This window comes from Gorilla gorilla, chromosome 1, assembly GCF_029281585.2.
Source record: "Gorilla gorilla gorilla isolate KB3781 chromosome 1, NHGRI_mGorGor1-v2.1_pri, whole genome shotgun sequence".
NCBI classification, from domain to species: domain Eukaryota; kingdom Metazoa; phylum Chordata; class Mammalia; order Primates; family Hominidae; genus Gorilla; species Gorilla gorilla.
In genome coordinates, this window is record NC_073224.2 from 41,618,203 (window position 1) to 41,641,298 (window position 23,096).

The 23,096-nt window shown below is 36.4% G+C and overlaps 1 protein-coding gene across 5 annotated transcripts in view; it reads right to left on the reverse strand.

The window, feature by feature from the left end:
* Positions 1 to 23,096, reverse strand: part of KCNK2 (potassium two pore domain channel subfamily K member 2) — a 200,641-nt gene that overhangs the window by 40,090 nt on the left and 137,455 nt on the right. For all 5 annotated transcript variants that reach the window (XM_055379003.2, XM_063708610.1, XM_063708612.1 and 2 more), the window contains one exon: positions 1,542 to 1,681. In XM_055379003.2, the coding sequence (XP_055234978.1) occupies positions 1,542 to 1,681 (140 nt within the window). The remainder of the gene's footprint in view (positions 1 to 1,541; positions 1,682 to 23,096) is intronic.

Sequence of the window (23,096 nt, forward strand, 5' to 3'; positions counted from 1 at the left end):
AGGTCCTATTCAAAGCAAGGCTTTTCATACAGTTTAAATTATAGTGTCAAGCATATTGTCTTACTGACTTGTTTATAATAAAAATATTTCAATTTGATGATGCAACTAAGATATAGACTAATGCATACAGACTGAATAACTAAATTCCCAATTAGGAAATATGGTATCCTTGAAGTAAAGTATGGATAATTTACATTCTTGCTAGTTCACACAGGCACCTTGGGTATGAATAAAAAATTGTATGACTTGGCCTGGCACGGTGGCTCATGCCTGTAGTCCTGGTACTTTGGGAGGCAGAGGCGGGCAGATCACTTGAAGGTCAGGAGTTCTAGACCAGCCTGGCCAACAAGATGAAACTCCGTCTCTACTAAAAATACAAAAAAAATTTAGCTGGGCCTGGTGGTGCGAGCCTGTAGTCCCAGATACTCGGGAGGCTGAGGTGGGAGAATCACTTGAACCTGGAAGGCAGAGATTGCAGTGAGCTTAGATCATGTCACTGCACTCCAGCCTGGATAACAAAGCGAGACTTCATCTCAAAAAAAAAAAAATTATATGACTTGATAATTTTCAAAGAAAGCATTTGTAAAGGGAAGTTAATTTCATCATTTTCTATCTTATTCTATTTCTTTTGGGTGTATGCTTAAAGAATTCATGCTTATAGCCATCAAAGAGTCTGACACTGATATCTGTGGTCTAGGAATAGATAGTTAAACGAAGGCAATGGGTACTATAGGGACAGGTTTTACAGATTTGTTGTTCTCTGAAACAATTAGCAAAGTTGACTAAGACCCAGAAGCAAGAAATACACATTTCATAATAAAACATTACCTTGTCACATTCAAACTAATAGTGATCCTGGATATGTAAATATGAAATCAAAATTTAATTTCCAAACAATAGAATTTCAAAATCAATATTCAAATTTCAAATTTTCCCAAATTTCATGGGTCAAAATTCTAATGTTCACTTCTATATGTTTAGTTGTATAAGATAAGTAAATTGACACCTTTTAAAATTGTTAAAATCTATACACAGGGAAAATGGCCATAATGCATACAGCTTTGGAATATATATACATGTGTACGTACAAATTTATATAGACATGAGAAAAATAAAATAAGTTAAAGGTAAAAAACCTTCCACATTATTTAAAACATCCACTATTTCATGCTACTGATATCTTGATACAAATATTTTCTATTATATTTTTATTTACAGAATAAAATTTATTTTGTGCCCTTGAGAACAAAAGAAGGAAGACAAAAAAAAAGAAATAATGAAGAAAATGTTTCTAGTTACATCCTTTTTCATTAGAAATTACCCTCAGTTCTGAGACAGCAATTGGCACAGAAACATTTTCTAAGTGAATAAATTACAACTCATATATTTGCTCATAGCCTCATACAGCAAATTCATGCCAAATAGAAAATATTAACATTTTAAAATGTTTAAATATTTTAAATGTAAACATAAAAATAATTTAAAATAACCTTTATTGAATTAACTAAATAGAAGTTTTTTGCACACTTCTTAATTCTCACCTCTTCTTTTGTCTTTTTAGATATCACTCGGAGCCAATCTCCAATCATGCTCAGGACAGCAGCAAAGTAAGCAAGCCCTACAAGGATCCAGAACCACACGACAGGCTTATAGAAGTCCAAATATTCAATATCGGATCCACCTGGAGACAAAACAAAGTAAAACAAAATAACTTCATAGTCTTAAAAGTGAACAATCTAGGTATTGCTAAAATTACTAACTAAATTTTGGTTTGCAAAACATAGAAATCTAGTATTCTTGTCAATGGACTTACATTATTTTCTTCATTTTGAATTTCTCATTTTCACTTGTAATTCTTACCTATTTTTCAAGAACAAGTTAAGTTTTTCTTAATGAAACCTTTCATTGCTTTTTCAGATCATCATGATTTTTCCTTGCTCCATGTTTCATTTACATTTATGTAATCCATCTCAGTCTAGTACTTAATTATTCTATGTGTACTAAGTTTCTTTTTCCACCTCTATTTTAACAAATAGAAGATAGGGATTACACTTTTATTGGTGTGCATTTAACTTAGCATATTTACCTCACTGCCAATAAATACATGCTAGCTAATCAACTTAATGCCAAACTGAACAGCAAGTGAACAACTCTAGTGATGGTTCTTATTTTAAAGTCATCAATACAATGAATCACTAACAAATGCCAGAGACAATGACTTGACGGTTCGAATGAAAACAAATAGATATTTGCAGGTAATACTACCATTCATTATTCTCTGACTTTTCTGAGAAATTCCCATGACTGTCATAAAATAAAACCGTAGCTCTCAAGAAAAAAAATATTGGCAAGGCTCTTGTTTTTTTTTTTACTCTAATCCTTGATGTACTTCTCCATCCACTTGGAACAATAACTATACCTATAAGAATCTGGGTTCATTTCAACACACCGTTTGTTTAGTACCCCATTAATATGGGGGCATTTATTAAGTCCCAACAGTGAAACTATTTTTATTTTCACAAGTAAGAAATCAAATACCTCTCTTGAAAAATTCATAATTTAGCCCAAGAAATCCTCATATAGACAGTTAACCTCAATGGGGTATATTGTATGATGGCAAAGAGAATAAAAAAGTACTATGAGAGGACATAGAAGAAGTGATTTTTACTTCTGGAAGAAGGAAAGTAAGAAGGGGAAAAGTGAGTCTTAGGTAATGAGGATCAAAACATGGAATAGCACAGTGTGGAAAATATATAGTATAGTCAAATGACTTTTAGTCATGGATGAATCTCCACATGTATTGGGCCAAAGAAGAGCAGATAAGTAGAAGAGAGAAATCTAGAAAAAAGTAGGCTGTATCAGATTGTAAAGATTTGATCTTAACTCCATGGAGAATAGGTAAAAGTCTCTCGGGAGATAAGTCCTATGTATTCGTGTTTGACTATCTCCACAGAAAGATCTAGTGGCAGAGAAGAACAAATTGACAGGGAAGCCCCATGAGAAGCTTTTGTTCTGAATTAGCTAAGAAATTATTGTGTCTGAGTTAGGGCAGAGATGGCAAGAACAGTCATTTTACAGGCCGAATCATCAAGGATTCATGGCCAATTACTTGGTGGGATAAGTGAGAGGAAGAGCTCTCTGGTGACCAAAGACTCACAATGTGGGTCTTTGGTGATATTGTAACTGAATAGGGGAAGAAAGAGTGACTTTAAAAAAAAAAGTAATTAAAACTGAGAACTGACAGGTTCGAAGTGCTTGAGGTAATAACCAACAAGATCCTTACATGCAAATCTAACACTTAATAGAACAGGGCAGAAGATAAGGATTTTAGGACCAGCAGCATAGAGACTGGAGGTGCTTAAACAGAGCATGGATTTGCCCAATTCACAAAAATTCAACCAGTAAATTGCAAGTATATCAAAGATCAAGTATAAAATACTGAGTATAACATTATTGTAGAGAAATTAAATTTTTGCTAATAAGTTGCAGGTATATATTAAAAATCAAGTATAAATTGCAAGTATATATTAAAATCAAGTATAAAATACTGAGTATAACATTATTGTAGAGAAATTTAATTTTGCTAATAAATTGCAGGTATATATTAAAAATCAAGTATGAATTGCAAGTATATATTAAATCAAGTATAAAATACTGAGTATAACATTATTGTAGAGAAATTAAATTTTAAGTTGCTCATAATGACATTTTCAAATAATAAAGGGTCAATAAAAAGCACTTTTCTGTCAGGTAAATAATTTGAATACGCATCGTTCAGCTTTCTTTTGGGACAAAAGTAATTTTAGAACACATTTTACAAAGTGAATAATATTACTTTCAAATATTATAAAATTTTTACTTTTTGCAACATTAAAAGCTTATTTCTGGGAACAATTATAAATGCATCTCGTGATGGTTAAGAGTTGGCCCATGGAGGATACGGCTCTAAAACTTCACAGAACTGACTTAAGAAATATGTGTGTAAACCTGTTACATGATAGGCTCACCAGTGAATTTCATTTTTTCAAATGTTTCCATTTCAATGAAACCAAAATGACATTTTTTCCCAAGTACTTTCTCTTTCAAAACCAGAAAAAATCTTCATCCAAATATTTGTGACTCATTTAACACATAAGTTCACCAAGATGTTGACTTTAGAAGAGTTAGTTCATGCTCAGATTACTTTTTATAAGTCTTCTTTCTTATAAACAGGATGTCACAGTTTGAAAAGAGTAAATTAGCTTAATCACTAAAAGGTCTATATTTGGGTAAAATGTTCAACCCACATGTTTTAGTGGAGTCTAAGCCCAGGGGAAAAAAATGTTTTTCCTTTTTAAATTGCCACTCTCAAGATGAAATACTGGCAGTCAGATGATCTAGGAAAAACGAATACTATATATAAGAAATATTGTCAAACAACTCCCAAATCCTACTCACTTGCTGATATCTAAGATTCATGAATTAATTTTCACATTAACCAATTCACTTCATCTAAGAATCTTATCCAAATTAACATATCTGTGATGTCAGGATAACTTGCTAAGAAAAAATGTTTTATTTTTAAATTAGGAATAAATTAGGAAATACATTTTAAAAAACTTCTTGACTTTTACAAGCATTAATTTCAGTCTAGCTATGTTCAGGAAACCTACCTATTTGTCTCTGGCTTACTAAGAACCGAGTGTAATTTCTATTATTGACTTCTTGTTATTGACAGGGCCACTGCCCCTGTCTCCCACGCTCTGTTTTTTGTCTTTCCACAGACTTCTGAGATGCAGCCTGCAAGATGCTACAGCCCACTCTCCCCTCCTAGGTCCCCCACCGACCTGGCAGAAATATTCACTCCACTGCTCTTTTTTCTTTACTACCACTAAAATGCACATAAATCCTTTCCATTTTAAGAGCTTTCTGGCTAATCATAATAGGACAGTAAACAGATGGTAATAAAAATAACAAAAAAGTGTGGAGGTATAAAGGTTTTGGGAATCGTATAAACTTTTCCAAGTAGTTAAAATAAGTCTACTCATCCTGACATTCTTATATGACATGTGACAGCTTCTTTTAGATGGTGTAATCTCTCTCCGGATCTCTTGCCCTTATTGCTTGTGTAAGGAACTCAGTCAGAGCCTAATCCAATCTAGTAGATTGAACTACAAAAAATATAGCTCAGGAAAGTTCAGGCTGGTATTATTGCTAGGAAACCATTATCTCCACAAAGCAGGTTTCCTAAACATTTGCTGGAAACAGTCCCTCTACCCAGCATTAAGAAAGCCCTATTCTAGCTGGCTCCAAAGAATCATTGATTAGGCAACAGAACAACCCATGAGGCCATGGCAGACACCTTTTAAAAGGCATTTTTTTTTTTTTTTTGAGAAGCAGCCTCACTCTGTCACCCAGGCAAGAGTGCAGTGGTGCATTTCGGTTCACTGCAACTTCCACCTCCCGGATTCAAGCGACTCCTGCCTCAGCTTCCCGAGAAGCTGGGAATACAGGCACCTGCCACCACGCCTGACGAATTTTTGTATTTTTAGTAGAGACAGGGTTTCACCACGCTGGCAAGGCTGGTCTCGAACTCCTAACCTCAAGTGATCTGCATGCCTTGGCCTCCCAAAGTACTAAGATTACAGGCGTGAGCCACCATGCCTGGCCCCTAGAAGACTTAAAAAAAAAAAGAAAAAGAAAAAAAGAAAAAGAAAGAAAAATTGGCTCTGCAAACCCTGCCTAACCCAGTTAATATGCTCATTTCCACTGATTTACAGAATATTCAAAATCAGATTGGAAGAGTGGGATGAGAAGGAAGACTTACTGATTACCTCCATAAACGAAATCATTCCATCCTAACGCCCCGTGGGTAGGTGTTGAGGGGAGTTGCATTCTCACGCTTCACACTTCCATTGACTTAGGGCAGGGCTATTAGTAAGACCATGCGGCCATAGAACTAAGTCACATTGCCAGCTTCCTTTTGCAGCAATAAAGCTGATGATCCAATTGCCATCACTCTCATGGTCTCTTTGGAACTCAGGAATTAAAGACCAGTTTGTATGGGCTCCTTGAAATCCCAACAGTAAGTATCCCACTTTAAAACAGAGATATCACAATCTCAGTAGAGAAAATAACATACGTCAGGCCACCCAAGAAAGGGGTAGCAGAGCTAGAGTTCAACACAGGTGTCTGAATAGCTCCAAAACACAGGCTCCTTCATTGAACTCAGTGGTCCACGTCACCTATGATGTCACCTACTGTCCTTCTTATCATTTATCCACCAACCTATTTTGCTCATACTGCCTGGGAAGTACTTAGCTAAGGCAGGAAACACTAAATTGCACAAGGCGTGCCTCTTCTCCTCAAGGTTCTCACCTAGAAATCATGTGGGTCTGAGGACAAGCATCATTCCACCAAGAGCCTCCTTACCTTGCTCTGTCCTCTGTCCAGCAGTTCCCAGCCATCAGCCCTCTTCCATGCTAAAGAACTTGGGCATACAACATCCCCTCTTACTTACATATAATTTTCTTTTTCTGTGAATTTTTTTCTGAATAACAAAATATTTAGGAAGACAGAAAAAAAGATATATCCTGGTTTTAAAGGATAACCTAGCCACTCCGGATTAAGGTTATCAGTTCCATACACCTCTTCTGATTTTCTAAAATGGCATATCTGTTATAGAATATAAACACAGATATATAACTCCATTTTAAAGAAAGTGGGGATCATTCCTTTAAATCAGCCTATAAGTATTTTAGCTTAAATATCAAACATGGATTTTAATTTTGGGGGGTTTGCTTGACTTTACTTTTATTAATTAAAGCTATCCCGTCTTAATATGAAGGAGGGAAAATCTTAATTTCTGTTTTAGTGTATCTTATTGTGTTGTTAAGTAATTTAACTGAATAAGGTGTTTCTCACTGCTTCAAGGACTGAGAACCCCTGTTAATGATGTTATAAATCCTATTTTCTTTTTAACAAATGGAAATATGACTTCAGTATTAAACAACAGCTTACCTACTAAACTAAACTTTTCATATGCCATTGAGTCGGAAAACCAGAATGCCAAAAAAGGTGTCATTTGAACTTATATTTGGGGATTTTAAATTTTAGCTTTCAAGAAGTTGTCCGTGTCCCTGTAGGTACTTGTTCTTAAATTGGGAAAACTGCCATGAGAACAGCAGTCTCATGATCATAAAGAAAGAAAAATCAACACATGATGTCACTCATTCATCCTTTATAAAGATGGAACAGTATATAGATGTACCCAATTGTTATTCTTAGAAATTGTCTTTAAATCTCAATCTAGAACAATTTGGAATATTTTTCACGGAATGTAGTACAATTTACTTCCTGCCTCACAGAGCTGTAATTATCAATCACTGAATGCTTTTCTCCTCAATTTTTTCTCCACATGTTTTTACAATACTTCTATATATCCATTCAGAACCCTAAAAGTTAAGTAACTTTTTGGTTTGTCCACAGTCCCTAAGACTTCTGAACCATTTGGGTCAAATCCCACTTATTAAATCATGCAGATGGCCATTATTTCTGTTGTGAGTTCTCTGAGAGTCACAAGTTAAATCGGGGAGTGACTAAACCCTCTACAGAATTTTCCTGTATTATAAAACAGAGCAAATACCAGGAAGAGAAAAAGATTCCCTACTTAATTGTTGCTCCTGGATTTCATACATTCTGTCTTACAGGAAGAAGAACTAGAGCAATTATTCTCACTAAGTGCTAAGCACAGTATCTAGTATACAATATGTGTCCGTTAAACACCTAACCAAACAAATGACCAATGAATATAAAACATCTCCCTAGCAGTCACACAAACCCTCCTTTTCCAAACAGAGCAATTTTTCTGAGCCATTATGATGGTGGTAATGACTGCTCTTCAACAGATCTCACTCTTTATCAGGTACTTTCCTTGTTATCTGTTAAATTCCTGGCAAATTTCTACCAGTTATCAGCTCAACAATAGCAATTTTAATACCTGGCCTTTGACATGGTTGCAAAACTCTTAGTCAACACAAGGTGCTGTTTTCTAGAGGGTCTCTACTTGAACTAACTGCTTGGGGGTTAGGGGAGAAACATGCCATGGTTTTTTTAAAGAGATTTATGTTTTCATAATAAAATTCTCTTAAATTGAGCAAGCTCTGAGCACTCCACTGAATGAGTCATAATTTCAGTTATACAGGAAAGCAAATAGTTTGCTTACTAAAAATTACATTTCCAATAATGACTTTGAAAATGTAATTCCAAGAAAACTGAATCCTTAATATGAGACATACAAATGTGTGCTTCCCAAGTAAAAAATGTGATGGCAAATGATTATAACACTGTGAAAAACTATAAAAATGTAGTAAAGGTAAATATGCCAGAAGAGGAAAAATTTTACCTGGGAAAGTCCCAAATTGTATTATACCTCTATATGAGGGAGCACAGGGTACTAAGCATGAAGCCTGACTGACCTGGTAAGCATTCAAAACTACATGTGTGATGAAGAAAATTTCATTATTTAACCAAATATACTCAATTTCACTGATCAGAATTCCATGATGATGTATTTGGATGGTTAAATAAATTCATGCTCAGATGGAATATGTGTTTTCATAATATTAACCATGAGGATTTCTTAGAACATCTGGATTTTTGCCTAGAACTTTTGGATTTTATTAGAAAACTAGGTAATGTGAGGACACTGCTTTGTGAAACTATAAATTCTTCTCTGGTTTTTTCACTCGTTCACATTACCCTTTACAAAATATTAACCTCAGGTTTATGAAAAGGAGTACTATTTTTCTTTCTTTCCTCTTTTTTTTTTTTTTTGTTTTAAATTTTTGAGACAGGGTCTTGCTCTGTCACCCAGGCTAGAGAGCTGTGGTGCAATCATAGTTCACTGCAACCTCGAATTCCTGTAATTCTGAAAAGGAGTGTTAAGGACTTCACTGGGCAGCTTCTAAACAAGCTGTGGAAATGAATTCACTGGCTTGTATGACCCCTTTAAGGTATAGACCCTAAGGGTTTATATTAAAGGAGCTACCAGCCTTGAAAAGAAATTTTAAATTATGTTAGGTTGGTTAATTATTTCACTTTTCTCTAATTTTGAAGAAGAATCACTAACACTTTAAGTGTTTTTTTTTTTTTAAGTCTTGGACCTTTGTAAAAGAAGACAAGTTGTAAAAAAGCAAGTGTTCATACATTACCGTATAATTAATAAGACTTCTTAGATTTTAATGAAGAGAGAGAAAAGTTGATTTAGCTCTCAGGAAGGCAAGCATGACTTAACTTATCACCCGAGACTTCCAGTCAAATAAAAAATAAAATGACAAAAGTTAGGAAACAGAACGTAGGGAATCACCACTAATTCTCACATACAATTTTGCCATTAACTTTAACTTATCTATACAAATTTGATTATACATCATTATTGATGCTTTTAAAATCCCAGCAATTTGGGTGGCCAAGGCAGAAAGTTCGCTTGAGCCCAGGAGTTCAAGACCAGCATGGGCAACAAAGGAGGTCTCATCTCTACAAAAAATACAGAAAATTAGCTGGGTATGGTGGCATGTGCCTGTGGTCCCAGCAACTTGGGAGGCTGAGGCAAGAGGATTACTTGAGCCCAGAATGTCGAGGCTGCAGTGAGCCACGATCACACCACTGCACTCCAGCCTAGGCTACAGAGTGAGACTCTGTCTCAAAAAATAAAAAGATAAAATAAAATTAAGTAAATAACACTTTGCAAAATAATTTCCTTTCTCTCTTCTCACCTTTTAGGAAGAATTAATCTGCACTTGCCACTCTTAGCAACAGGGGTCTGCTTACTCATATGTCAAATAAAAGTGTCTACAGATTCTGTGGCCTCCCAAGTGCTTTTTAGCCCCAGAACACTGAGCACTGAGAGAGAACGGAAAGTGCCATCGGGAAGGAGCAGACAGATACCAATCACTAAGGTAACCAGTCACTAAAACATGTTCTCTGCATAAATAAATATGAAGTTAAAATTTTCTGGGAGATCTCTTCCTGTAGAGAAAGTACTAAATGCTGAATTCCTATATTCAGTCACATACACAGAGACACCTGAGCACTGCCTATTTATCTGCACCGGTGATCTCTAAATGCTTTTGATTCATCACTCACAGTGATAAATGGCAAAGTATTGCACATTACTTATGAATTAGAAACGTATTATGCTTTACTATATCATGAGTATTACGATATATAAAAATAAAAAGTGAAGAAGTAATGAGATTTAGAAATACATAGAAATAGGAGTTTTCATATTTTCTTTTTTTTCAAGATGGGGCCTCGCCCTGTTGCCCAGGATGGAGTGCAGTGGCACCTTCATAGCCCACCGCAGCAAGAGCTCCTCCCACCTCAGCCTCCCAAATAGCTAGGACTACAGGTGCATGCCACCATGTACAGCTAATTTTTAAAAATTTTTGAAGAGACAAGAGTCTCACTATGTTGCCCAGGCTGGTCTTGAACTTCTGGCCACACGTGATCTTCCTGCCTTGGCCTCTCAAGTGCTGCCATTTTGCCACCATACCCAGCCTAATCGTCATGTTCTCTTATCATAGAAAATCTACGTTTCTTGCTCATTCCCTGGGGACAAGCACTATTTCAGAGTTCTGGTCTAAACCACCCCATCATCACTTGTTCTTAAGATGCTTCTAATAATTATACTGATGTTAAGAAATACAGATCTATTACAATCTGTATCCTAAACATTTATAAATCACTTTCCAAAATACACTTCTTTTCCTTTAATAACACCACAGTTTGAAGAATACATTCTTTAAGTTGCCTTCAGAAAAGTTCAATATAACAATGTAGCTGAACCCTGATCCTCCTCAGAGCAGATTTTGCAGGTTTTGCAGATTGACATCAAATATTAAGTGTGCATTATGGAAGGGACGTCTTTGTTTCCTTATGAGATTTATAGCCCAATAGAAAGATGAGGAGGTTCAAGTTAGAGCAATTCCTCTTGCTTTTCCCTGGCAAAATAGCAAAATTAAGCAAGAACACTGTCTTTAGGACATCTAATAGCAAGAGGTAAAGTTCTAAACAGTAAATAATTGATATTTCCCAGATGGGAAACTCAATAGCTAATTTTACAGTCATAAGGTACCCAGAAGCAAAGTCTAATTTTGTGTACTCTATTGGACTATATGAGGCAATTCTTTTCCAAGATCTTTTAAAAAAATTCACAATTTCTGTTTTTCCAAAGACTCTTGCAAAGGGCACACATCTGCTACCCAGCCGTTGCCACATCTGCCCCCCAATTCACATTCTCATTCCAAAAACACTCCCTGGACACAAGGACCTGGAATGTAAAGATTACAGTACTAGAAACAGGGTATCATAGCTTCACAAAGACCAACACAGCCACAAAAATATATAAGTTAAGGAGATAGGGATGAATCAGCAAAAATAGTGTCAATTTATCTTACTCAGCATCTGTCATATTAATCATATCAAATTCTTATGCTAATTATAATTAACGTATATTTCTACAAGTTTGTATTATTTCCTCTGTCAAATAAAAATAAAATTAACAGATTTGAAGATGGGTAACAATATAATAAAAGCTAGTAAAAATAAAGTTGTTTATTTGATTATTCTTATTAGCACACAGCTATCATTCTCCTATTCTCCTATGATACTATGCCATGACTCTGAATTTTTCATCTTCTACAAAACCATAAAGAAAAATATTTTTTTTCCTAAGCTGGTTTATACAATGGTCACAAATATAATATTGTTTAGGACTCCACCCACATTCATTTTTATTTATACTTTTTGTATTTTTTTTGGTCTCAGATCATGAGGGCCCCATACTGAATTGACACTGTTAGTTGTTTAAAATAACACTGATATGGTTTGGGCTGTGTTCCCACCCAAATCTCATCTTGAATTATAGTTCCCATAATCCCCACCTGTCATGAGAGGGACCCCATGGGAGGTAATTGAATCATATGAGTGGTTTCCCCCATGCTATTCTCATGATAGTAAGTTCTCATGAAATCTGGTGGTTTTATGAGGGGTTTCCCCCTTCACTTGGTTCTCATTCTTCTTCTCCCTGTCACTATGTGAAGAAGGACATGTTTGCTTCCCCTTTTGCTATGATTGTAAGTTTCCTGAGGCCTCCCCAACCATGCTGAACTATGAGTCTATTAAACCTCTTTCCTTTATAAATTACCCAGTCTCAGGTATGTCTTTATTAGCAGCGTGAGAATGGACTAATACAAACACATACAATATGACATCAGGCCTGAAAATATAAAACGTGTCACATAGTACCTATATATTCTACAGTTGCTATAAGGCCTTGTTAGTTATATTTAAAAAGTGATAAGACAGCCTAAGATTAATGCATCACAAGTATATTTTTGTTATCATCACTATGTCTCACTTTCTCCTGTAATAACAAACTTTCCATTTCTACTTAAGCCAGTTATACATCTTGAATAAGAGGTAGAAAAATGAGTGTTTCAGGACACAAGCTTATCCTATACGGAGTTAGAAATGTCTCAAATTCTCCTTCCCACATTCCACTAATTATGAAACTAAAAAATCTTCAGCAGAGTGATGCACCCTCCTTTCCCAGGGTCCTCATCCAGAGAGGATATACACAGGTACATCTAGACTGTAGATGTCCTCTGTACATCTACAGTGTAAAGAGAGGTGTACACTGTATTTTTGACCAAAAGCAAAGCTTTGTTCATAAAAGTGTCCCCATCTTCATGGATATTAGTGGCTTTGTCTGGTTGAACTTTAATTAACAAATCAATAGAAACAGATAAATATTAGCCCTCTCTGAGATCTTACAGAACTTCAGAAAGTATTTTCTGTTCTAAAAATATTTAAGAAATTTGCATCAAGGAAGAACAGTAAACAGCCAAAATGTATAAAACTCTCTTAAAACTAAATTACGCTAATGAGGTTATTCTGAGAATTTTAATAACACATTCCTACTCTAATTTTTACCATGTTTTTAATACTTCAAACTGAATTTTTTAAGAGAATGGTTTATATTTATGGTAGCTGGTAAAAATGATCCATAATAGATTAGCACACTTACTTTTACCATTATTGTATTTTACCTAAAATTGGAGTTAGAACAATAATAATAGTGGGAAATATAATTGCAAAAAAGAGGACTGAACTAATAGGCACATAGGACTTTACAGATACAACAATAAAGCAAATGGCAGTTGAAATAACACATATATCATAGAAGAGGAAAAGTTTTTAAAATTTGAGTAGAAAAACGTAGACACTTTAGGTCTACATGACCTATTTTAGGTTAAGTTAAAAAATGCTGTCCTAAGATTGAAAATTAAGTGGGTAAATATCTTAGAGAAAAAAAATATTTTATGTAGCCAAGAACTTCTTCTGAAGTTTGCAGCTGTTTTTAAAACTAAGGCAGAAAAGAGCCTAAGTAGAAAGGGCAAAGATAAGTTAAACCTGAATTCTTGTGCCACTAAAAATAATAATAATAGATTCATTTTTTTCCCCAAGATGGAAAAAATGATTAATGGCTTTTAGTGTGCTTCAGCTACTTGAAAATAGCAAGATAGTGCATAAAAATCAACCCCATAAGCTTTAATTCAAGAAGGAAAATGAGAATTCACTGGAATCATGTAGGAAACCCCAGAACCCTGGGAGGAGAACATGGGCAAACAGCCCCCATGACAGCATCTGGCTGATAAAAGTGAGTGAACCCTCAGGATGTGAGAGAGGCAGATAGCCTCCCTCTGTGACTCACCTTCCACTGGGATCCAAGCAACCCAGGCCAAGGGAGAAAGCTTGTTTCTCCCAAGCCCTGGAACTAACTTGGGGAGAGCTTGGAAATGCAGTGAGGGAAAGACACTGGGAAAAGCTGCAGCCATTTTCCCAGACCTGGGACAGAGAGCAGGAGGCCATTTTTAATCTGGACAAACATAAAGTCAACAATTCTGTGGTCACCTAGTAGCGTGCCCGCACAGGATTTTAGTCTCGGGCCAGAGACTGGAGTGCTTGCTCTGGAGTGGGGTAGGAGCTTCCACAGCCAAAACTGTGGAAAGTGCCTCAGCAGTAGGTGCTGGAATTGTGCTCTCCTCCATCACAGGCCTGGGTAGGGTGGGGAGAGCTGCTGCTGCTGCAGTTTCTCTTGGGCAAGGAGACTTGCAGGCAGGGGCAGAGTGGTGACCTGGTACCAATCTGTATGTGTCGTTACTGAGTGCCCAGGATGCTCCCCTGAGATTGTAGTGCAGTAGGCCCTTTCCACTGAAACCCCAGGGAGAACTCCAGGCATTCAGAACACCCACTTGCCTGGCTCAGCAGCCTAAGCTTCCCAACGCTTCCTGGACATAGATTGTTGTGCAGTAAACCCCTCTCCACTCCAACCCTAGGCAGACCTCCAGGCATTTGGAGCACCTCCTCAACTGGATCAGCAGCCTGAATAACTCTGCCCTTCCTGCGCATAGATCATGGTGCAGTGGGGCCCTCTCTGCTCCACACCCAGGCAGATCTCCAGGCATTCAGAGCATCTGTTTGCCTGGTTCAGCAGCCTGAGTCATCCCACCCCTCCTTTGAAGAGATCTTGGTGCAGGGGGTCACTCTCTGCTGCATGCCCAGGTAGATCTCCAGGCATCTGGAGCAACTACTCTCTTGGATTAAGAGTTTAGATCTCCTCCATCCCTGTATAGAGAACATGGGGTCAAGGAGTTCCCCAGCTCCATGCTTAGGCACACTTTTGGACACTCAGTGGCCATGCACTGGATTTTCCCTCAGAGCTAGTGCCTGTACCTGCCATCAGGGGACCTGTATGCAAACCTGCCAAGCCCAGCCCTGCCTATCGTGGCCTCCCCTGGCCTAAGCAGAGAGCTCAAAACACTGAGCAATCCAAAAATCAGCCCATTGCCTTATGCAACAGAAAGATATTCCCGTTAAAAAAGGATTAAGTACATACCCAGCCTCACTGGCCACAGCTGGCTCTTACCCATAAGTGCCATCTACTGGCTTATAAGTTGACAGCATAGCTCAAGATAAAACCTGCTGAGAGAAGTACATAGGGCTATAGCAGCAAAGTCAAAATACCCTGCCCAGCATTCTCAACAGTCACACCCCATGTAAAAAGCAGGGGAGAGGTGGAAAGAAAAGAAGAACATAGCAACATTATAGGGAAAGAAAGAAAAATAAAAATATGCTATTCATATAAAAATAATTACAATAATTAGAAGTGGCAGTGTCTCCAGATGAGAAAGAACCAGGGCAAGAATTCTGGCACCGTGAAAAAATCTGAATGTAGTGACACCACCTAAGGATCACAACAGCTACCCAGCAATGGCCCCGAACCAAAATGGAAACTCAGAAATGACAGATAAAGAATTCAAAGCATGGATTGCAAGGAAGCTTAACAAAAGCCAGTACACAGTTGAAAATCAACACAAAGAAATTTCTAAAACAATCTAGGAAGTGTAAGAGATAAACATCTTAAATCAATCAGAGCTTCTGAAATTGAAAAACTCACTTAAGGAATTTCAAACTAAAACTAAAAGCTCTATCAACAGACTGGACCAAAGAGAAAGAATTTCAGAGCTTGAACTCTAATCTTTTGAACTAACACAGTCAGACAAAAATAAAGAAAAAAGAATTGTAAGAAGTAAAGAAAGTCCTTCAGAAATACAGGATTATGTAAAGTGGCAAAATCTAAAAAAATTATTGCATTCCTGAGAGAGACAGAGATAAAGAAAACAACCTGGAAAACATATTTGAAGGAATAATTCAATAATATTTCCCTAATCTTGCTAGAGAGGTGACATTCAGATACAAGAAATCCAGAGAACACCTGTGAGAACTATACAAAACAAACATCACCAAGGCATACAGTCACCAGACTGCCTGAGGTCGATGCTAAAGAAAAGATCTTAAAGGGAGCTACAGACAAAGGTCAAATCATATATAAGGGGAACATCATCAGACTAATAGTGGATTTCTCAGCACAAACCTGACAAGCCAGGAGAGACTGAGGTTTTTTTTCAGTATTTTTAAAGAAAAGAAATTTCAACCAGTAATTTTATATTCCACCAACCTAAGCTTCAGAAGTAAAGAAGAAATAAAATATTTTTTCCAGACAAGCAAGCATTAAGGGAATTTGTTACCACTACATTAACCTTACAGGAGATACTTAAGGGAGTTCTAAACATGGAAAAAAGAAATGATACCTGCTACCACAAAAACACACTTAAGTATATAGCCCACAGAGCTTATAAAGCAAGCACAAAGTAGAAACTACAAAGCAACCAATTAACAACTACATAATCGGATCAAAACCTAACATATCAATATTAACCTTGAATGTAAATGGTCTAAATGCCCTCACTTAGAAGGCACAGAGTGACAAGTTGGAAACACAATCCAAGACCTATCCATCTGCTGACTTCAAGAGACCCATCTCACAGATAAAGACATCCCTAGGCTCAAAGCAAAGGGTTGAAGAAAGATCTATCACACAAACAGAACATGAAAAAGAGTAGAGGTCACTGATTTATATCAGATAAAACAGACTTTAAGCCAACAACAGTAAAAAAGGACAAAGTAAGGTATTACATAAGGATAAGAGGTTCGATTCAACAAGAAGACTTAACTATCCTAAATATTTATGCACCCAACATTAGACCACCCCGATTCATAAAACAGGCACTTCCAGACCTATGAAAAGACTCAGCTAGCCATATAATAAGACTGAGGGACCTCAACACTGCACTGACAGCATTAGAAAGATCATCAAGGCAGAAAACTAAGCAGTTCTGGGCTTAAATTCAACACTTGACCAAATGGACTTAACAGACGTCTACAGAATACTCCATCCATCAACCACAGAATATACATTTTTCTCATCTGCACATGGAACATATTTGAAGATCAACCACATGCTCAGCCATAAAGCAAATCTCAATAAATTTAAAAAAATTAAAAGCATACCAACCATACTCTCAGACTACAGTGGAATAACAATAGAAGTCAATACCAAGAAGATCTCTCAAAACCACACAATTATACAGAAATTAAACAACTTGCTCCTGAATGAATGTTGAGTAAACAAGAAAATTAAACTAGAAATTAAAAAAAATTGTTTGAGATAAATGAAAACAGAAACACAATATACAATATACAGCAAAAGCAGTGTTAAGAGAGAAGTTTATATTGCCAAATGCCTACCTCAAAAAGTTAGAAAGATCTCAAATTAAAGATCTAACATCACACCTAAAGGAACTAGAAAAACAAGAAGAAACTAACTCCAAAGCTAGCAGAAGTGACTAAAGTTAGAACAGAAAAAAAATAAAAGAATAAAATCAGAGCAAAACTAAATGAAATTGAGACTCAAAAATCCATGCAAATAATAAAACCAAAGGTTGGTTCTTTGAAAGGATAAGCAAGATCAATAGACAGTTAGCTAGATTAACAAAGAAAAAAATGAGAGAAGATCCAAATAAGCACAATCAGAAATGACAAAGGTAACATTACAACTGGTCCCACAGAAGTCCAAAAGATTCTCAGAGACTATCATGAACATTTCTATGCACACAAATTAAAAAATATAGAGGAAATAAATAAATTCCCATAAACACACAATCTCCCAAGACTGAATCAGAAAGAAATTAAAACCCTGAACAGACTAATATTGACTTCCAAAATGGAATCAGTAATTAAAAACAAATCTACCAACCAAAGGAATCCCTGGACTAGGTTAATTCACATTCAGATTCTACCAGATGTACAAAGAAGAGCTGGTACAAATCCTACTAAAACTCTTTCCAAAAAATTGAAGAGGAGGGACTCCTCCCTAACTCATTCTATGAAGCAAGCATCACTTTGATAACAAAATATGGCAAAAGACACAATAACAAGAAAAACTAGGCCATTATCCTTGATGAATGTAGATGCAAAAATCTTCAACAAACTGAGTCCAACAGCACATCAAAAAGTTAGTTCAACATGATCAGGTAGACTTCGTTCCTAGAATGCAAGGTTGGTTCACCATATACAAATCAATAAATGTGATTCCCACATAAATGGAATTAAAAACAAGAACCATACGATCATCTCAATAGATGTGGAAAAAGCTTTTAATAAAATATAACATCCCTTCCTGATAAAAATCCCCAAGAAATTAGGCATTGATGAAACATATGTCAAAATAATAAGAGCCATCTATGGCAAACCCACAGTCAACAGCATACTGCATGGGCAAAAACTGGAAGCATTCCCCTTGAAAACAGAAAGAAGGTAAGGATGCCTACTCTCACCACTCCTATTCAACATACTACTGGGAGTCCATGCCAGAGCAATCAGGCAAAAGAAAAAAATAAAAGCATCCAAATAGGAAAAGAAGAAGTCAAACTATCTTTCTTCACTAACAATATGAATCTATACTTAGAAAACCTTAAAAATTCTGCCTAAAGGCTCCTGTAATAAACAACTTCAGTAACATTTGAAGATACAAAATCAATGTACAAAAATCAGTAGCATTTTATATACCAATAACATTCAATATCAGAGCCAAATTAAGGACACAATCACATTTATAATAGCCACAAAAAAAACAGGAATACATCTAACCAAGGAAGTGAAAGACCTCTACAAGAACTACACAACACTGTTTAAAGAAATCATAGGTAACACAAAAAATAGAGAAATATTCCATATTCATGGATTGAAAGAATCAATATTTTTAAAAGGACCATACTGTCCAAAGCAATCTAGAGACTCAACGCTATTTCTATTAAGCTACCAATATCATTTTTCGCAAAGCTAGAAAAAGCTCTTCCAAAATTCATATAGAACCAAAAAGGAGCCTGAACAGTCAAAGTAATCCTAAAAAAAAAAGCTGGAGACATCACATTACTCGACTTCAAACAACACTACAAGGGTGCAGTAACCAAAACAGCATGGTACTGCTACAAAAAATATATATATATACACATATATATATATAGGCCAGTGGAGCAGAATAGAGAACCCAGAAATAAAACCACACACCTACAGTCATGTGATGTTTGACAAAGTCAATAAAAATTAGTAGTGAGGAAAGGATTCCCTATTCAATAAATGGTGCTGGGATAGCTAGCTAGCATATAAAGAAGGATGAAACTGGACCCCTAACTTTCACCATATACAAAAATTAACTCAAGATGGATTAAATATTTAAATGTAAGACCTCAAACTATAAGAATCCTAGAAGAAAATTTAGGAAACATTATTCTGGACATCAGCCTTGGGAAAGAATTTGTGACTATGTCCTCAAAAGCAATTTCAACTAAAACAAAAATTGACAAATAGGACCTAATTAAACTAAAGTGCTTCTGCACAGCAAAAGAAACTATCAACAGAGTAAACAGACAACCTATAGAATTGGATAAAATAATTATAACCTATGCATCTGACAAAGGTCTAACATCCAGAATCTTAAAGGAATTTAAACAAATCAACAAGCAAAAAACAACACAATTAAAAAGTGGGCAAAGCACTAAAAAGTGGGCAAAAGACATGAATAGACACTTCTCAAAAGAAGACATTCATGTGGCCAAGAAACATATGAAAAAATACTCAACATCAATGATCATTAGATAAATGCAAATCAAAACCGCAATGAGCTACCATTCCATGCCAGTCACAATGACTATTATTAAAAATTTAAGAAACAACAGATGCTGCCAAGGCTGTGGAGAAATAAAAACGCTTTTGCACTGTTGGTGGAAATATAAATTAGTTCAACCATTGTAGAATACAATGTGATTATTCCTCAAAGACCTAGAACCAAAAATACCACTGGGCCCAGCAATCCCATTACTGGGTATATACCCAAATGAATATAAATCATTCTATTATAAAGATACATGCACACATATGTTCATTGCAGCACTATTCACAATAGCAAAGACATGAAATCAACCCAAATGCCCATCAGTGATAGACTGGATAAAGAAAACCTGGTACATATATACCATGGAATACTATGAAGCCATAAAAAAGAATGGGATGATGTCCTTTACAGGGACATGGTTGGAGCTGGAAGCCATTATCCTCAGCAAACCAACACAAGAACAGAAAACCAAACACCACATATTCTCACTTACAAGTATGAGCTGATCGATAAGAACACATGGACACATTGGGGGGGACAACACGCACTGGGGTCTGTCAGCGGTGCAGGGGTGGGAAAGCAACAGGAAGAATAGCTAATAGATTCTGGGCTTAATATCTAGGTGATGGGTTGACCTGTGCAGCAAATCACCGTGGCACACGTTTACCTATGTAACAAACATTCATATCCTGCACATGTACCCCTGAACTTAAAATAAAAGTTGAAGAAAAAAAAGTGGGCAAAGGGCATGAACAGACACTTATCAAAAGAAGACACACAAGTTGCTAACAAACATATAAAAAAATGCCCCACATCACTAATCATCAGAGAATTGCAAATCAAAACCACAATGAGATATCATCTCATAGCAGTCAGAAAGGCTATTATTAAAAAGTCAAAAAATAATAATGCTGGTAAGGTTCTGGAGAAAAGAAAATGCTTACACACTGATGGTGGGAATGAAAATTAGTTCAGCCTCTGTAGAAATCAGTTTGGAGATTTCTCAAAGAACTAAAACACAGCTACCATTCAGCACAGCAATCCCATTACTGGCTATATATGCAAAGGAAAAGAAATCTTTCTAACAAAAAGTCACATACACACATGTGTTTATCACAGCCCTATTCACAATAGCCAAGGCATGGAATCAATCCAAGTGTCCATCAGTGGTGGATTAGGTAAAGAAAATGTGGTATATACACACCACGGAATACTATGCAGTCATAAAGGAGAATAAAACCATGTCCTTTACAGCAACATGGATGCAGCTGGAGACCATTATCCTAACTGAATTAATGCAAGAACAGAAAACCAAATACCCTATGTTCTCACTTATAAGTGGGAGCTAAACAATGGGTACTCATGGACATAAAGATGGCAACAACAGACACTGGGGACCACTAGAGTGGGAAGGGAGGGAAGGGGGCAAGGGTTGAAAAACTAACTATTGGGTACTAAGCTTGGTACCTGGGTGATGGCATCAATCTTACCCCAAACCTCAACATCGCACAATATACCCAGGTAACAAACCTGCACATGTACCACCATATCTAAAATAAAAGTTGAAATTATTTAAGAAAAAAATCAAAATATGTGCTTAACAAAACAACAATCAGAGGCAGATATTTCGTATCAAAAATTAGAGTGGAAATGTAAAATTCTGAACAACCAGTGATTATATTCCCTTCATTAAATAAAAATAAATATTTAACTCCACCTTTCTGTATACCTCCAGTGTCACAGAGTCACTATTTGTCTTTGCCACTGTTATGGGTTGAATTGTGTCCTCCAAGATATGTTGAAGTCCTAATCTCCAGTACCTCAGTATGTAACCTGATTATCTCAATAGATGCAGAAAAGGCCTTTGACAAAATTAAACAGCCCTTCATGCTAAAAACTCTCAATAAATTAGGTATCGATGGGACGTATCTCAAAATAATAACAGCTATTTATGACAAACCCACAGCCAATATCATAGTGAATGGGCAAAAACTGGAAGCATTTCCTTTGAAAACTGGCACAAGACAAGGATGCCCTCTCTCAGCACTCCTATTCAACATAGTGTTGGAAGTTCTAGCCAGGGCAATCAGGCAGGAGAAAGAAATAAAGGGTATTCAGTTAGGAAAGGAGGAAGTCAAATTGTCCCTGTTTGCAGATGACATGATTGTATATCTAGAAAACCCCATCGTCTCGGCCCAAAATCTCCTTAAGCTGATAAGCACCTTCAGCAAAGTCTCAGGATACAAAATCAATGTGCAAAAATCACAAGCATTCTTATACACCAATAACAGACAAACAGCCAAATCATGAGTGAACTCCCATTCACAATTGCTTCAAAGAGAATAAAATATCCAGGAATCCAACTTACAAGGGATGTGAAGGACCTCTTCAAGGAGAACTACAAACCACTGCTCAACAGAATAAAAGAGGATGCAAACAAATGGAAGAACATTCCATGCTCATGGATAGGAAGAATCAATGTCATGAAAATGGCCATACTGCCCAAGGTAATTTATAGATTCAATGCCATCCCCATCAAGCTACCAATGACTTTCTTCACAGAATTGGAAAAAACTTCTTTAAAGTTCATATGGAACCAAAAAAGAGCTCACATTGCCAAGTCAATCCTAAGCCAAAAGAACAAAGCTGGAGGCATCACACTACTTGACTTCAAACTATACTACAAGGCTACAGTAACCAAAACAGCATGGTGCTGGTACCAAAACAGAGATATAGACCAATGAAACAGAACAGAGCCCTCAGAAATAATACCACACATCTGCAACTATCTGATCTTTGACAGACCTGACAAAAACAATAAATGGAGAAAGGATTCCCTATTTAATAAATGGTGCTGGGAAAACTGGCTAGCCATATGTAGAAAGCTGAAACTGGATCCCTTCCTTACACCTTATACAAAAATTAATTCAAAATGGATTAAAGACTTAAATGTTAGACCTAAAACCGTAAAAACCCTAGAAGAAAACCTAGGCAATACCATTCAGGACATAGGCATGGGCAAGGACTTCATGTCTAAAACACCAAAAGCAAAGGCAACAAAAGCCAAAATTGACAAATGGGATCTAATTAAACTAAAGAGCTCCTGCACAGCAAAAGAAACCACCATCAGAGTGAACAGGCAACCTACAGAATGGGAGAACATTTTTGCAATCTACTCATCTGACAAAGGGCTAATATCCAGAATCTACAATGAACTCCAACAAATTTACAAGAGAAAAACAACCCCATCAACAAGTGGGTGAAGAATATGAACAGACATTTCTCAAAAGAAGACATTTATGCAGCCAAAAGACACATGAAAAAATGCTCATCATCACTGGCCATCAGAGAAATGCAAATCAAAACCACAATGAGGTACCATCTCACACCAGTTAGAATGGCGATCATTAAAAAGTCAGGAAACAACAGGTGCTGGAGAGGATGTGGAGAAATAGGAACACTTTTACACTGTTGGTGG